The 17112-nt window shown below is 36.1% G+C and overlaps 1 protein-coding gene across 8 annotated transcripts in view; it reads right to left on the reverse strand.

Annotated features, from left to right (window-relative positions):
* Window positions 1-1792: 1792 nt before the first annotated feature.
* Window positions 1793-17112, reverse strand: part of ZNF608 (zinc finger protein 608) — a 74648-nt gene continuing 59328 nt past the window's right edge. For 5 of the 8 annotated variants that reach the window (XM_075272287.1, XM_075272283.1, XM_075272285.1 and 2 more), the window contains 7 exons: window positions 11866-11953; window positions 9271-11692; window positions 7558-7966; window positions 6354-6529; window positions 5623-5776; window positions 4796-4877; window positions 1793-2004 (listed from right to left, as the gene is read on the reverse strand). In XM_075272287.1, the coding sequence (XP_075128388.1) occupies window positions 1998-2004; window positions 4796-4877; window positions 5623-5776; window positions 6354-6529; window positions 7558-7966; window positions 9271-11692; window positions 11866-11953 (3338 nt within the window). In that variant the 3' untranslated portion in view covers window positions 1793-1997. Of the gene's footprint in view, window positions 2005-4791; window positions 4878-5622; window positions 5777-6353; window positions 6530-7557; window positions 7967-9270; window positions 11693-11865; window positions 11954-17112 lie in introns of those variants that run through there. The other 3 variants (XM_075272288.1, XM_075272290.1, XM_075272289.1) reach the window with 3 other exon arrangements.

Here is a 17112-nt window from a genome sequence, read left to right on the forward strand (position 1 = left end):
ATGTAATGGTATCTATAATGACATTAAAGAGGACCTTTCTCGGGCCCATGCAGTGTAATACACCACTAGAAAGTCGACAGTGTGCTGACTTTAGCACACTATTGGCTTTTCCATTCTGTGCCCCCGCTGAAGAGCTATTGGTGCCTTTACCGTAGCTCTTCGGTGTCAGAAGGGAGTTTTTGACAGATAGTCAGGAACACCCCTCCTCACAGTAGCATCTATTGTGCTGTACTATGAGAGGGGGTGTTCCTTACCGCCTAGCAATGATGATAAGCAGTGAGGAACGCCTCCCCAGTACTAGTCTATGGACGAGTACTATCAGGAGTAGGGGAGTCGTTCCTCACCGCTCCGCGTCATGGCTAGGTGGTAAGGAACGCCCCCCTCATAGTACAGTGAAGAGTTATGGTAACAGCACCTATAGCTCTTCAGCTGGGGCACAGAATGGGAAAGCCACACTGTCAGCTTTCTAGCGGAGTATTACATCTCATGTGCACAAGGACGTGAAAGGTCCTCTTTAACTTCTACTATAATACTAACCTAAAATTATAGATATTGGCATGGAAAATGGGCAAGAAATTATTCAAAATTGTTATGTTTAACATAAAAACATGTAATTTTGGCGACACATTTCCTTTATTTCAGTGATGGGATGAGCCTACAGATAACTTCGTCATCTCATCAATAGAAGTCCAGCCCGCATTATAGAACAAAGCAGAAATCAGTCAGTCAATGACGTAATATATGGTGATGTCCAGAATTCCAACCTAAACAGACTGATCATGAATGAAAGCACATCCATCTGAAATTTTCAATATATGGCCAGTCTTATGGGAAACCCCATAGGCAGATATAACCAGCCCCATATGCTTTTTTTTACACCACATTCTTTATAAACATTTTACAAGAACGCAACACGGATAGTAACATAACCACAATAGACAAGACGGTACAAAAACAACTTCTTTTATTCTGATTGCCAAATTATTTAAGGCAGGTATAAAAAGAAAGCATTCAATATACATTTTACATAAAATAAACTAGATTACAGCATAAAACAAGTAACCAGGCAATGGCATTATATTCTCTCTTCTAAAACTGGATAATTGTAAACATTAAAAAAGACTGCAGGACTATTCAAGTAATAGAACAATCACAGATGTCTTGTGGTATGCAGGTTTTCAGGTTATTTGTCATTCAAGATTAAAAGAGACATTTTATTATTCACAGATGTTCATTATTTACTTATTTTAATTTATACATTATGTACAACCCTTTTATTTACTTAAACTGTGGTACTGGCAACCCCATGCCTTCCATATGTATATTTTCACAATACACAATTACAATAAAACAATTATTACAGTAACATTTTACACGGATGCATCTTAAAGGGAGCCACCAAATAGACATCTACATTGTACCAAAGTATCGTCATTACAGCCTGCTTCTTACAGCCTACGGCCAATATGATTAGTTTCTGCAAATTTCAGGCACATGGATACATAACATTATGTACATTTTAGGGAAAAATAATCAACAGCCATTTGTAGTAAACACTATTCAACATGACAAATACAGTTTACTGGTTGGTGTGCAGTTTAGCAGCAGACCCTACACATGTGCGAGCCTGGTTACCGATACAAAAAAAAGTAAAGAATATATATTTATATATATTTATATATTTGTGTGCATGTTAATATACAAAACAAGATTGTGAGCATGGTACTAATATATATATATATATATATATATATATATATATATATATATATATATATATATCATGCCCACAAACATCTAATTACAGAAACATGTTACTCTGTTATAAAAAGAAAAATCTGAAATTTACAAAAAGAAGAAATGAAGAAAAAAAATGAAATGATTTTTTTTGCCTGCCACTTAGGCATTCTTATATAAACACCATGGAACTGATGTCTGTAATAAATTGCTCTTCCATGTGATCCAGTCACATGATTTAATGTACATTTTCAATGTATTCATTCCCTGAAAGAGAAGAGAAAGAAAAAATACATTTATTATACATATCTAGCACTGAATACATAGAATAGTTACTTGACTCTGAATATTTGCATTGACAGCACATTATTTGCTCCGTACATCTAATTACACATAAGGTTTCTAAAGTTTTATAAAATCTGTTCCCTGCCGTCTCTTGGGTGCCCTTTACTCAGTGATAACTTCAGACATATAAAGTTTCATTGTTGGAATTGTTCTCTTCTTAGATACAAATCTGTGTAATGTAACCCACTGGCCATTGTAAATCCATGTGACAAAAATCTAAGACTGTACAAGATCAAACAGCAGAGAGAAGTTTCGGCTTGACATTTAACTAAAATGGTATAAAGTAGAAATGTTCTTCGGCTAAGAAGGTAGAATACTGTAACTGATGGCTTTAAGACTTCAATGGTATCTTTCTTCTGCACTGTTGTGAACATTTCTAGAATATATTACCATACATTTTTTGCAATCATGCCTTATAATTGGTGAAAAAAGAGCGTATATAATAAAATTATACACCAACTGCATGATCAGTGCGGGTTATATCCTTGAGAGCGACTATAATAGTTTCTTGTTTGAGAGCAATAATGGAAGATAACTATACTATTCTCAATAGTCTTTCTCAACTCCAGTCCTCAAGCACCTGAAACAGATCATGGTCTGAGGATATCCCAGAGAGAGAACACCTATGGCAATTCCACATTGTACTTACACCTCCTGGGTAATACTAAGGGGGTCCCATTGGGTAATTTAGTAGATAAATCGTTAGTAATTTAGTAAATAAATTTAGTAGATAGATCATGTTTAGAAGGATATTTAGGATTCATAGCAGCTGACCATGGTTATATCACCAACTACACTATAAATATACGACTAGCATTTACTGACAGCCATGATCTTAGTAGGTATATATTGGTAGGGTCAGACAACATAAGAAGGATCAGTCAATATGTTCATCATGTCCTCTATGAGGATACAAAGTGTTATTTGCCTAAGACCAATATTTCTGTGTCTATAAATTTTAACAAGGCATTGCATAATTCCACATATATTATAAATTAAACCCCAATGGCCTTCTAGGGTTATATGTCAAGTTTGGGGAGAGGTGACCAATGGGTATCTCCCCAAAGCCCCTCCCCTACTCCCTGTAATTAACAAATATCTTTCTTTCTCCATCTCCCTAAGCCTATCTAAGGTCTCCCGTCTCATCACAAATGGATATTGGATATTGCCCTCAGATAGGACAGCATGAACATAATCACAGGTTCCCTTTATAGGGGTTATAGGAATTTTATGGCCAATAATTAAAATAATAATGATAATAGTACAAGCTCGGAATGCTGTTGTCAAATAAAAGAAGTAATACCTCAGCAATCCCCATTATTTCAATCTCATGTCACCCTAGTTCTCTGTTGCTCTCTGCTTCCTGGTAATCCTTGGTGTCAAGGAAATTGGTAACAGAGAGTGGTGGAGAGGTGGTTGGAGTGGAAGATAATGACTGAGTGGGGGTGGGGTATTACTTATGGGGTGGTCATACTTGCACCCATGTTCACCTGCTGGGTGAACATCCTATATACCGGGAAACTACATAGCAGACGGCTTCCCAGTGGTCAATTTTAACAGCAAACTGCCAGTGTCCGTATGCAGCCTCTCCCCGGTAAAACAGTTTTTTTTTTTGTTTTTTTTTGGCCGGACACAAAGTTGGACATGGCGGATATGGGCGCAAGTGTGAATGCTCCCTTATATAACAGCTTTGAGCTTTTTTTTTTTTAATATCATCCCAAAAGCCTCCTTAAATGTATCTTTTTACCTCAAAAGGAGCTTTCATGCTAAATTTACTTTTGTCATTCTATGCATTAACAAAACTTTATTAAATAATATATCTGCATTTTTTGTCTTATTCAAAGCAAAATATCTACCTGTCACATTTATAACAAGATAACAGTCATGTAGTAACTTACTTTACACTGCAATGAACAAACATTATCATGTACATATGCTTTACATCTAGAGATGAGCGAACACTGTTCGGATCAGCCGATCCGAACAGCACACTCCCATAGAAATGAATGGAAGCACCTGTGACGCCGGCCGCCGGCAAAGTCAGCGTCACAGGTGCTTCCATTAATTTCTATGGGAGCGTGCTGTTCGGATCGGCTGATCCGAACAGTGTTCGCTCATCTCTAGTTACATCAAATGAGTACAAACTACATATAGGGAACTTTTTAGCATTTCCGTTCACAGTGGCTCAAATTACAGCTACAGAAATTGTTTCAGTTTCCAAGGAAACTTAAATTATGTAGGGTTGTGCTGTAAAAAGGCCTTAATTTATTATAAGACAGGCTGTGGACTATGATAAAAAGATGTCCTTGACAGGGATCACTGGCTATATTTTACTTTACAAAGCTCACTGCAACTGAATAAAGCTTTCATTGGCATTCCTAAAAAGGAAAAAATTATCTTTCATAAAAAAGAAATCAAATCAAAATGTGCTCATTAGCATTTCCGCTGTGTCTGAATGCCTAGGATTGGCATTGAAAAATACAGTGAATAAGCAGACACACAGAAATTGGATTTTGTTAATTTACCTGCTAAATTCCCAATACTGAAAAGTTCCACCACTCATAAGTCTGTAAGTGCATAAGTATGAAAAAGCGAGTGTATACATATATTATATATAGGCTATATATATATATATATATATATATATATATATATATATATATATATATATTATACACACAAAATGTTGTTTACTAGGATACACTCTATTTACCTTCTCTGTGTAGGAAACATACCGGATGCAGATGCCTGAGCAGCCACCTGCTGAGTGGCAACAAGGGTAGCAGAGGTCAACCCTAGAGGAAAAGCCCCATGTGAGAACATTCACTTGAATGCAGTGCACATGCATCACAAATTCTGTCCCCGTTTTACATACAGAATAATAACACCATGAACAGGAATCAAATAAAGTGTCATGTTTACCGGGGCGGGTAAGCTGTGAAAAAAATACCCACAGCCACCATTTAACTAGGCTTTCGAGTTGTGATAATGAAAATGTTGAATAATGTGACTATAGTATTGTATGATAGTATTTAGGCCGAAAAAAAGTCTTATTGCAACCGGTTTAGGAAAGTGACTAGAGTTACATCCTATCATCCAAATTTGGTGGATATTTTAGTTTTCATTATTTGGCTTACTTTAATGTATGCAGAGTATTTATAGTATTTTGTATCATAGACGCTCCTGTGATATAATTTGTAGTATAGTTTTTGAATATCGAAAAAAAGATATAGTATATTATACCCTAAAACAATCCAAAATATTCATAGGCAGTATAATACAGATGCCTTTCGAGGTCAAAGGGAATTTACTCTGCACTGTTGGTGACTTCTATAGAATATAGGCTTTGTATATGGTGCTTAAGACGCTTAATGATCAAGAAAGCAAGAATATAGGTTTGTTGTAGGAGGAGTTATATGGAATCTGGTTACGAACAACCAGAGATAATTGGAAATCATGACAAAAATCACTTAAACGACCATTTATTAAGTAAACTGATTTGTGAAGGAACACAGATTTAGATACCTAAAAGACACTAACCTTGAAATGGGTCATACTGCCCAGGGATTAGGGGGTATCCCATGCCAACATGAGTATGGTGATGTGTATGAAGATGCCGTTGGCTAAAAGGAGAATGCCGATCCCTTTCTCTCTCGCTTTCTCGCTCCCGTTCAGTAGAAGCTTTCTCTGCCAGCTGTACAGCCAAAAGACCAAACGTTTTAGTATAATGTCACTACGATAGATTAATCCTATAAAAATAACTAATCCTAGAAACACATAAAGTGATATAAACATATTTAGGATTAATCAAACATAATATCTATCCCATATATAATATGAATAGCTGAAATTTGCCAAAACTATTTCATAAGGAAGATCACCAAATGTCCACATCAACAATCTTTATCCTGCCTATCCATATAGAGGACAATTTGAGTACTACCATTTAAGATATAAAGTCATGTTGTGGTCATCACACAGAAATCTGAATGAAAGTTTTAACATCTTTCATAAATCTATTTAGATATCCAATAAATATCATTGACTGAAATCGTTCAACCAATGTTGATAACATAATCCTAATAATCTGATCAATATATCATCCACGTAAAAACGATCTCATACATTTGACATTCCGAAGGGAAATCCATTACATCCAAAATCTAGATTTATATATTTGTAGATATAAATAAAAAATCTACAGTATGCCAGTGCTAAGAAGACTACATAAGCATTGCCAACAATAAAATATGACACAAAAAAGAACTTACAGCAGGGGACTTGGTGCGATACTGATTTGCGTGTTGCTGCAATAAATCTAGTGCTTTAGATTCAGAAGATGATTTGGAGTTAATGCTGGGGCTGGTGCTGGCTTTCTCAGATTCATCTCTTCCTGACACCTTCCCATAAACATTGTAGTGAGGAAAGCCTGGTGAAAGGTATGCTCCTGTGGGCCAAAAATGTAAAATGAACACTTTAACAATATTTCACATCATTTTAATTTGACATTGAATCAATTTTGTATTTTATTTTTATTTTATTTAGTTTATATTTATTGAAAGCTATATATCAATACATATATTGTGTACTGAATTCTGGGCTATTGTTTCCAAACATAAAATAGGCAACCATAACTAGCTGTCCAGTGGTAAGAAGTAATACACATAATTATTCCAGGAGAATTAGTGACTCTTGAAACTAGAAGCTTCAAAATAATTTGGAACTTCCCTTGAAGGTCCCTGAATATAACTTAAAGGGGTCTCTCATCTCAGCCTTTCAGCCAGGCTGCTTGCAGTGTCTGCTTCTCACTTCCTGTATTTCTTTCCATCCTCCTCCCTCCTGCTCAATGGGACAAACAACACTTCTGTAGGTCAGATAATCTACAGATTCTTGTACAGAACGGACTCCATGTTATCTGTGTGTTTACTTAGAGAGGTAACAGACTCGGCTTTATCAGCAAAGTGCAATAATCTGAATGGATTGCTCTGTCAGCACTGAGTATGTGACATCACTTGTCCTATCTCCCAGGTCCGTGGTTATAACAATGCAGTGTAAACAATGGGAGGAATAAATTCACATAGCAGGCAAAGAAAGCAGAATTGCTAAAGCAATATATTTAGAAAAAGGTTTCAATTTACATAATCTACCAGTATAGATAGGATCCTTGAGATGGGACAACCCCTTTAACATGACAGAAAAGCACCCAACACTGATAGTTGGATTATTAGGTATTTGGTGACTGCAATCTTATTTTTTTTTTCTTTGATATATGAATACCGACTAGGTCTTCTTTATCAGATTTTTTGTTAGGAAAAATACTTAGTTATGGCAATGAAATGCAAGAAAGTAAGGTAATATTAAAATGTTTAGAGGAACATTACAATTTTCCAGTTAAGATGCACAAAACACATCACCTCTTAGATAAAAGTGAATCCATAAACTTTATCAAAGACATAAGAGCATAAAAAGACTTACCTGGATAACTATGCATTAAAACTGGAGAGACTGCACGATATGCTGGATGATTTGGATCATACATCTGTGTATATGGGTAGGCATGCAAATACTGAATATACGACTGATGTTGCTGACTCATAGGAGATGAAACTGCAACTCGTGCATTTCTTGAATCTTTCCAATTTACAGGAGTTTTGCGGTCATCATTTTTATTCTTGTTATCTTCCACTAACTGAGTTTCCGGGCGCTTGACCTCCTTGACCTCCTCTTTTGTGACTTGTAATGGCACTGGTAATGCAGTTTCTTTATTAGGAGTTTTTGAGTTTTCTTCTTTTATTTTTTTTTCTCTGTCTATTTCTTCGACTTTTTGCTGCTCAAGATACTTTGACTGGTAAATGTAATGATGCCATGATCGGGAATCAGACTCCTTGAAACATAGAAGATATTTTTAAGTTGGACAGAAACATAAATGTTGAATAGAAAATCTGCTGACAATTCAGTAGTGATAGTGGATGACAGCCACATGTTTTTATGGATTTATAGTTGGCTATCTGCTTACCATGTACACCTAGAAAAATTTACCGATAGGGCTCTACTAGTCTACCAGGGGTCAAAAGAATGTTCTTTTGTCCTCCTGAATTATGGTGTATGTTATACTGAAAAAAGCAGTATACATTGGGTAGGGAACACTGCACAGTATATTTTTTAAACATAAGTGTCTATTGTTGACATAGTGGCATTCTTTATAGGGCTTTATCAGATGTACATGTTAGTATTTTTTCCTGGCATATATGTGAAATGAAGACCATTAAAGGGATCCTATCATTAAAACTCAATTTTTTCTGCCTACCACGTAGGAATAGCCTTAAGAAAGACTATTCGTCTCCTACCTTTAGATGTCTTCTCCGGGCCGCCATTTGGTATATAATCCAGTTTTCGTCGGTATGAAAATGAGTTCTCTCGCAGCACTGGGGCAGTCTTCAGCACTCAAACAGCACTGGGAGCGTCCCCAATGCTGTGAGAGAACTCTTCAACGCAGCCTCCATCTTCTTCAGGAACTGGTCTTCTTTGCGTCTTCTTCCGGCGGTGGCTTCAAACTTCTAGGCCTCGGGCAGCTGACTATGCATTCCTGCTGTCCACAAGAAAATGGATGCTTACAATACTGTGTAAGCGGCCATTTTTATTGTGGCCAGTGGGCATGCGCAGTCGGCTTTGCCCTAGGCCTGAGGCCTAGAAGTTTGAAGCCAACCCCCAGAAGAAGACGCGAAGAAGACCCGTTCCTGAGGAAGATGGAGGCGGCGCTGGAGAGTTCTCTTGCAGCATTGAGGATGCCCCCAGTGCTGTTTGATTGCTGAAGACTGCCCCAGTGCTGTGAGAGAAATCATTTGCATACCGACAAAAAACGGGTTATATACCGAATGGCGGCACGGAGAAGACATCTAAAGGTAGGAGAAGAATAGCCTTTCTTAAGGCTATTCCTACGTGGTATTCAGAAAAAAATTTAGTTTTACTGATAGGATCCCATTAACATGATATGCACTGTTGTGCTATAGAAGTAAGTGGATACTCTGTAGGCCACTCTTGCTTCCGGTATGTGTCGAACCACACATTTATTTAACATTTATATCATATGAGTTATAATCTATAACTATAAAAAGACAAACTGTATAATAAAACATATAAGATTTACATCATTGCTAACTACTTATTGACTTAACTTTAATTTCTCACCTGTTTAAATCGTACAGTCGGATCCACACCAGTTTGTTTCATAGAGTCCATAACTGATTTCATTTCCACTGCTTCTTTTATAAGTTGGTGGTTCTCCATTTGCTTTGCCTTGAAGCTATCACACTGAATTTGCTGATGATTTGGCAAGATCTGGTTTTTCACAGGCTCTTCTGTTTTAGTAGGAAGGGTCATTTTTGTATTAATCTTAGCTTGTTCTGGAGTTGAAGGTGCTTTTGAAATAGTTGCTGACGGTATATTCTTTAGCTTTACATCCTCTTTAACTAGTTCCTTGGGTGAATTATCAGGTTTCCGTTCACATTCTCTTCCGGTTTGTGACATTTTTTGCTCAGCCATTCTCTGGTCTTCGTAATATTTCTCATACTGTTGTCTATAGGCTGGATTTGATGCAATTAGAGACTTTTGGTCCATGTACAGACCATAGGCATACTGTCCATAATAAAGTGACTGAGCTAGTGCAGGGTGTCGTTGTGTAATAACAGATTGATGCTGAGGAGGCAAGTTGTTGGAGTTTGCTTCAGCTTTTTTAGCATCTAAGCTTTCGGTCTTTTCTTTTTTTTCTATTTCTTCCTCTGCCTCTTTTTTACTTTTTCCTCCCTGTGTAGTATTTCCATTTGCATTTACTGGAGTGTTGGCCTGTCCCGAGTGTACATATGATGGTGAATAGTACGGGTCATAACCATGGTAGTATGGAGAGTGAGATTCTTTTACTTGGGATGTTTGTGAAATGGGTGTAGAGTGACCCTTAACAACATTGTCTTTATTACATATAATATCTGAGGGAGAGCTAGTCTTTGACCTCATGCCTTCTGACCTACTGTCAGAGCCCCCATCATCAGCAGCATCTGATATATCAGAGTATGCTGGACTGTTAGTCTTCGTAGTAGAACTATCTCCACCATTTTGTGTCAAGACGTGCAATGGTGCAATAGTGGATTGTCCATTTATCACAGTGCTACACTCAGCCCTAGAGGCACTTCCTATAGATGGGCTTGGTGCATTGTCTGTAAATGTGTACACTTTATCTGCTTCAGCTTTAATGCTAGCCATTCGACTTTCTTGAGTTTCTAGTCCATTAGTAAGAGAATCGCTCTTATTGATATGCTCTTTTAAAAAATGTCCGGATAAATCCTTGGCAGGTCCTTTTAAATCCTCTACTTTGCAAACTTTAGATTCTTCTTGAGGACTCAGTGGATCTTTACTTTCCTTCTCCTTTAATTTTCTTTTCTCCTTTTTCTTTTTGTCCTTGAGTGATGTAAGAGAAGGATTTACACTGCTTGGCTCTCCCATAATTGTCGGCTTTGGTTGAATAGGTTTTAATGGGGGGCTCTTTGGTGTTGCCTGGCCAACAGCAGTAGTTAAAGAGGGTAATCCTGGTATTGTGCCTGTTGTAGTGTTTGTAAATGCGGCACTAGGAATCGCTATTAATTGAGGAGGTGTGGGAGCTGGTGCTGGAGCAATTGGCCGAGTGGTTTTCAGCTTTGAAAGGTTTTTATCCACCTTGCAGTTGTTCGATTTTTTACTCTTTTCATTTTTCTTATCAATTATTCCTTCCGCTTCTAGTTTTGGCATTTCTACAGTAAGACCACCATCTAATGCACAATTGTCCAGTGTAACTGACATATTAGAAATAACAGGGAGGCTATTAAGTTCCACATTTAATCCTTTCTTTTTTCCAGAATTTTTGACAGTTTTTGAATTGCTAATTTGATTGTTGCAATTGTTGGTCAACTCTCTTTTGCCCTTTGGTGTACCAGGAGCATTTTGTAAACTAGGAGACGTGGGCGGTTTTGAATCCAAACTTGTGCTTGATTCGTTGCAGTCAAGTGCCACATTGCTAAGTGCTTCCTCACAGTCTGAAACTTTATCCTCACTGTCTTGCTCAAAATCCAGTTTGTTGTCTGAATCTAAGTGTGCGTGTGCCTGGTGATAGCGAAGTCCGTTTATGTGCTTGTACTTTTTGTTGCAATTTGGATGTGGACAGTCTATTAAAACTGGTGAAGAGCAGCCTTGGTCCAAAAAAGAATCATTTTTCCCCTGTGGGGTAGTTGGCATACTGCGAGAGTTAGTTCGAATCCTTTTTCCTGATTTATTGTCCTCTGAACTAGAATTCAGGTCTAGCTCCATTGCAGGCCTATTTTTCCTTTTCCCAGCAGGTGAAGGACTTGCTTTAATATCCTCAATGGCACAATTTGGGGGTGTCCGACGTCCACTTGTATTAATACTTCCACGCCTCCCTTTCCCATTTGCCCCACCTCTGTTTTTATTATGAAGTCCTCTTGCTTCTGGAAAATTTGTATCACTGCCTGGTGCAGATGCAGTTGCTGTTGCTGCCGACCTTGCTCTTTTCCCTCTGCCACGACCTCCACGCATCTCAAGGTCACTTGTTGGTGAGTCACAAAACCTACATATAAAATTCACATTTAGATGCAATTCCAATTATCATTTACGTCTTTCAAATGCAAAAATACGTAGAGCAAAACAAAAGAAAATATGCATAAAATATGTCTATCATGTAAAGACAAAAGTTAGCACAATTTATCGAATTGCAGGTTTGCTTTACAGTTGGTAGTTTACCTTGGAGGAGCCCAGTCATGCTTTGTACAATCCAGTAAAGTACCAACGTATGTCTTATTCCGCCATGTGACATTCACCACCAATACACCTGCACATGAAAAGAAAATTCTATTGAGTTTGTGTATTTTGTCAGTTTCGAAGCACATTCAGAGATTCAGTTGAATATGTTTTAATAGCTGTGGTTGGCTTGCTTCCTTTTCTTGGTTTTAGCAACCTCAGTTTAAAACCCACAGGAAACTGTATATATGTATGCACAATCAAGATAGAATTGACAGCAGGAAATATTTTTTGCCATGTCCTGCTGTAAAACACTACCTTTTAGTGTTACTATTATTACACATAATTGCTTTCACTTAACAGTCAAATAGCACAATCTAAGTACTGGGTTAAAAAGAAAAAACACAAATAATCTCCTGCTTTTAGCACATAAAGTCAAGGAACATTTATTTTTTCCTGGAGGAATTTTAGCCCACATATAAACTGAATTTGCCTCTCTATAGAGAGAAAGCGCGATTGCATTACATGGACGAAAATAATGTAAACTTGATTGTTCTACGGTTGGAAAAATATAAGGCATTAATATGCTACAAATTACCAATTATGAGAAAAAGTTTTCTTGTGTAGAAAATTCTACTAGTTCTCATCTAAAATAGGCAAAAAAAAAATACTGGTATCGCTTACAGCAACACTAGACAGTCCCTGTATTTCTTGCTTGAACTAATTTTCATATCTGTAGTCCATTGAGCAATATTGTCTTAGCCTAAACTGATACTCATCAAAACTTGCATATACTGTACTTGGTCAATAAAATTTCATATTAACACATAACAGTGGAGTCATAGGTTCAAATTCGACCATGGGCAACATCAGCAAAGATATTGTATGTTCTCCACGTGTTTGCATGGGTTTCTTTCAGACACTCCAAAGACATAGGGAATGTAGATTGTGAGCCCTATATTGGACAGTGACATATAATGTCTGATTTTATAAGTAAGTGAAATAAATAAATACATAACTAAATAATTGGCTGATTATTCAAAGTATATTTTATTGTATGTTCAGTTTACACAGATGTTTTTTCTTTTCGTGGCAAGAAAAAAATTAACAAGAAACCAAGCTTAAAAAAAGCAGATCTTATTTTGTACAGCTTTTTAACCATATGAAATTAATCGGTGTGTGACCACCTGGTGCATTTTTTCTTCCATTTTTTTTTTTAAGTGTGAGAAGCCTTCAAGATAGGGCAAGACACTTCTTCTTTCTTCATGATGAAAACATAGCATCTTACACTAAATACAATGGGACTTTTGGGCATTTTTTATATGGATTTTGGCGTGAGCACTCTCTGAAATCCATGTCAAGAATTCTCAGTGTAAACACAGCTTTAGGAGCTTCTTCACAGATATATATATATATATATATATATATATATATATATATATATATATATATATATATATATATGAGTCAGTCATACGTGAAAAGAGAGTCTTCTATATAATTCTTAAGCCTATATTGAAACTTGAGACACCATTTAACAGGATACCACAAAAATGCATGTTGTGGGTGAATGAATGTCAATGACAGCAGTGCTAAAAATTCCTAGTGAATATACAGGCCCAATGTGATGTGGACAAAGACTTGAATGTTTGCATGCATTTGAAATAATAAATAGTAGCTGGAATTGCTTAGCAATACAAGTTTTTGTCTCTGTCTTCATGTGGTTTAGCAATTCCCATATGGATCTATTTAATTTTAGCTTTCACATACATGCCTACACTAACGAAATAAAAAAAAACTATAACTAGAGTAAACCAATGAAATAAAAATATATACTTCTTAATTTCCATATATTACTTATACAAGTAGACTAGCTAAATAGTCAGCAGTATTGCTAAGTTTTGTATAAAAAATGGTATTGGAGATGATACTAACAATCTTTGTTTTACATATAAAATCTAATTCAAAATCTAATCCAAAAAGATAAGGTTATATACCATGTAAAACCATTCCTATCAACTTAGTTTAGTTGAGTGTACAGGTATGGTCTCAAATGGGGAGAGCTACTGCAAAGAAGATTTATGATTCCGAAATCCAACATGTCTGTGGTTTATTACTCGTAACATTGGAAATATTCGCTAGTCAGCGGACTGCACTTTTTAAGTAGATTAACAGGGATGATATACAGTCAACAATCCAGGCGAACAAAATGGGGGCTGAACATTGCAGCAGAAATCATTGCTCTACTATACAATGTCTCATCAACCTGTGTAATAAGACCAATGTAAATCAGTGTCAACCAATGTGTTTCTCTTTATCAACACTCCTATGGACCAACAACTGGCACAGTCTAATACCACCTTATGATTCATCCAGCCTCACCTTTATCTTTACCTTAGCCTCTAATCTGTAATCTAACAAATATTTTTATTTGATTTTCTCCCTCAATTTTTAAAAATTTTAACTCCTAACTAAAAATTTTTGCAAACCTTTTAGAGACTTCTAAGAAATTCTAATTAGAACATTTCAACTCAAAGTGTAAAGTTGTTTTGCAATATTTAGAACAGCTGCTTTCCAGACAAGAATGCTTCAGGACCAAGAGTGTCTTAAACCCACCACCAACCCCTTTATATTTATAGCACAGGAATACGCCTTATGTATTTTGAACTCCGTAGAGTAAACCGGATAGCTGTGTTACAAAGTCTCTGATCCAGCACATATGTATAGTGAAAATTGCTTTAAAGAAAACATAAAAGACACAACAAGCATAGCATTCAAAGCCTAATATAAAACAGAAAGCTTGCACAAATACTTAAACTAAATCCTTAGTAAAAAGCTTTTATTATTTCCTTTTCCCTGAGGGCTCCAACATTCTCAGCACAAGCCAACCAAAGATTGGTCGGTGCTTGCCGCAAACAATTTCGTGTGACTTGTTGGACTGAGATCTGTAGCTAAAGCCTCAGCACAAAAGACCCAAATGTTACGTATATGGTTTGAGCCTAAAAGATTGTTATTTACTATATTGCTTAGAATCTTTACAATCTGAAAATGAGTGCCCCTCCAAAAGATTAGGATTTACGGAAAGAATGATAAATGTAGAGAATAAAGAAAAGGTAGAAAACAGGTCTATCTATAAAAATTTTTTAGGTAAATAGGTGTAGAATTGAATACAGAAGTATTCAGAATAGAGATGAAACTGCCCAGTCATGTAGACAAAGGGATGACACAGTTCGCCATCTACTTGCAATACATGCTGGCTGACTACCAATAAACATGAACACTTAGCTAAGCATTATATTGGGTGTGAGATAAATGACCATTAGACATATCTTAAGGTAATACAAAGGATCAGATCAGTTTAAATTGATGTTTCATTTTCCCTGATGAGAAATGTGGCCGAACCATGAGGAGGAGGCTTCAGATTGTTGACTGGATCCACTGACAGATCTTTCATGTTTATGCCTAGCAGACATCTTTTATTCAATATTCAAAGGAATTAAGCATCAGGCCACGGCTAGAAATGAAATATTGAACATTTCTATTGATCACAAACATTTGATATTCCCAACATGATGGAAATCCTAGCCCATACCTTTCATCATATAAACAGCTCAAGATTTCTCAATGGATTTGGGATACTATATATGTCCATATGGCCATTCTTTAGGATTTTTCATATTTTAATACTATTATATATAACAATATTATGTGTATGATATACATACAGCTACAGTCGGAATTGCAATGACTAGTGTTCTCCGTTTGGTGAGTGACCCTTTAATAACCTTATTTGACATGAGTGATAATTGCTTAACAAGAGGAACCCAGTTGTAAAAAACTGTAAGAGCATGTCTATGTCATGGAGACTCAGCCCAAGCAATGATTGTAGCTTGTCAAATATCCTCAGACCTCCGCTGTCTACAGTAACAGTCCTTTGCTCCTGTAACTTACACTGTCCATTCCAGTAAATCTTTCAATGTGTCATGCATATAATATTCCTACAGAGGACTGAAGGCATACCGTGTGACGGACTATGTTAATTACATCAGTATTGTGATCAAAGAAAATATTTGGAGTTATTCACATCATTTAATACACAGTAACCAATATACAACAAAAACAGTCACCATATAAGAAAACAAGGATTAAGCAATAAAAACAACTCATTAAAGAGAAATGCTTTGTTTCCTTCAGCTACTGTACATGTATCTGGGATGTAATTTCGTTCGTAATCACCTATTTCACACACACATACACAAAAATCATTATCTCGGTTTCTTAAAACATAGAAAACTATGAGTGGAGGAAGGGTAATGTTTTGATCAATAGTAAACCTTGCAAGCAAATACATCAAATTAACCTTTTCTTCCCTCAAAGGCACTTTGTAAAGCAATAAATCAGAGCAGCAGAGATCACACATACCAAGATAAGCTGTAACAAATGCTTTACAACTGTGGATTTTGAAATTAGGTATAATACGCTATAGTACTATAATAACAATAATAATAATAACAATAATAATAATAATAATAATAATAATAACAATAAAAAATATATATTTATTACTATAATATATGTATATACATATAGATAGATAGATAGATAGATAGATAGATAGATAGATAGATAGATAGATAGATACATAATAGATAATATAATATAATACGAGAGTAGTCAATGTAAAATGAACACAATAAAAAAAATGCCATCTAAACAAATAATCTGCATAAACTGTAAAATAAATATATGGTCTATGGTAAAAAAAAAATCATCTGTTTTTCAAAAAGCTAAAAATGTATTGTCGGGAACATCTACTGACCAAATAAAATTATTTTATTTTACATCTCTTGTGTTATCTCTTTGGTATAAGGTAAAAACAAAACAAAAAAAAGGCAAAATAAAAAATCTACATATGTGTCAGGTGACTAGAAACAGTTTCAGGGAGATTTTTAAGAGCCCTACTGCTGAGCCAAATGTTTGAAGAGTCATTTTAACCACATCCTGTAATCAAACCATCTGGAACACAGTGCTGCGATTAGTCACCCTGAACATTGGGCTTTATCTGAACAAATAATGTACTGCAATGGAGCTCAGGAGATAGGGCAGAGCTGACAAAGAGAAACATAATGAAACACTTTATGCCCTAGTGAGCTGCTGCTACTACAGTCATAAACCTTTGAGACACATTGCTCTGGTGTTAATGTACTAAGCACAGATTAAAATCACTGAAAGGTCTAGAAATTACTGGTT

Source organism: Leptodactylus fuscus, chromosome 1 (assembly GCF_031893055.1).
Source record: "Leptodactylus fuscus isolate aLepFus1 chromosome 1, aLepFus1.hap2, whole genome shotgun sequence".
In the NCBI taxonomy this organism is placed as follows: domain Eukaryota; kingdom Metazoa; phylum Chordata; class Amphibia; order Anura; family Leptodactylidae; genus Leptodactylus; species Leptodactylus fuscus.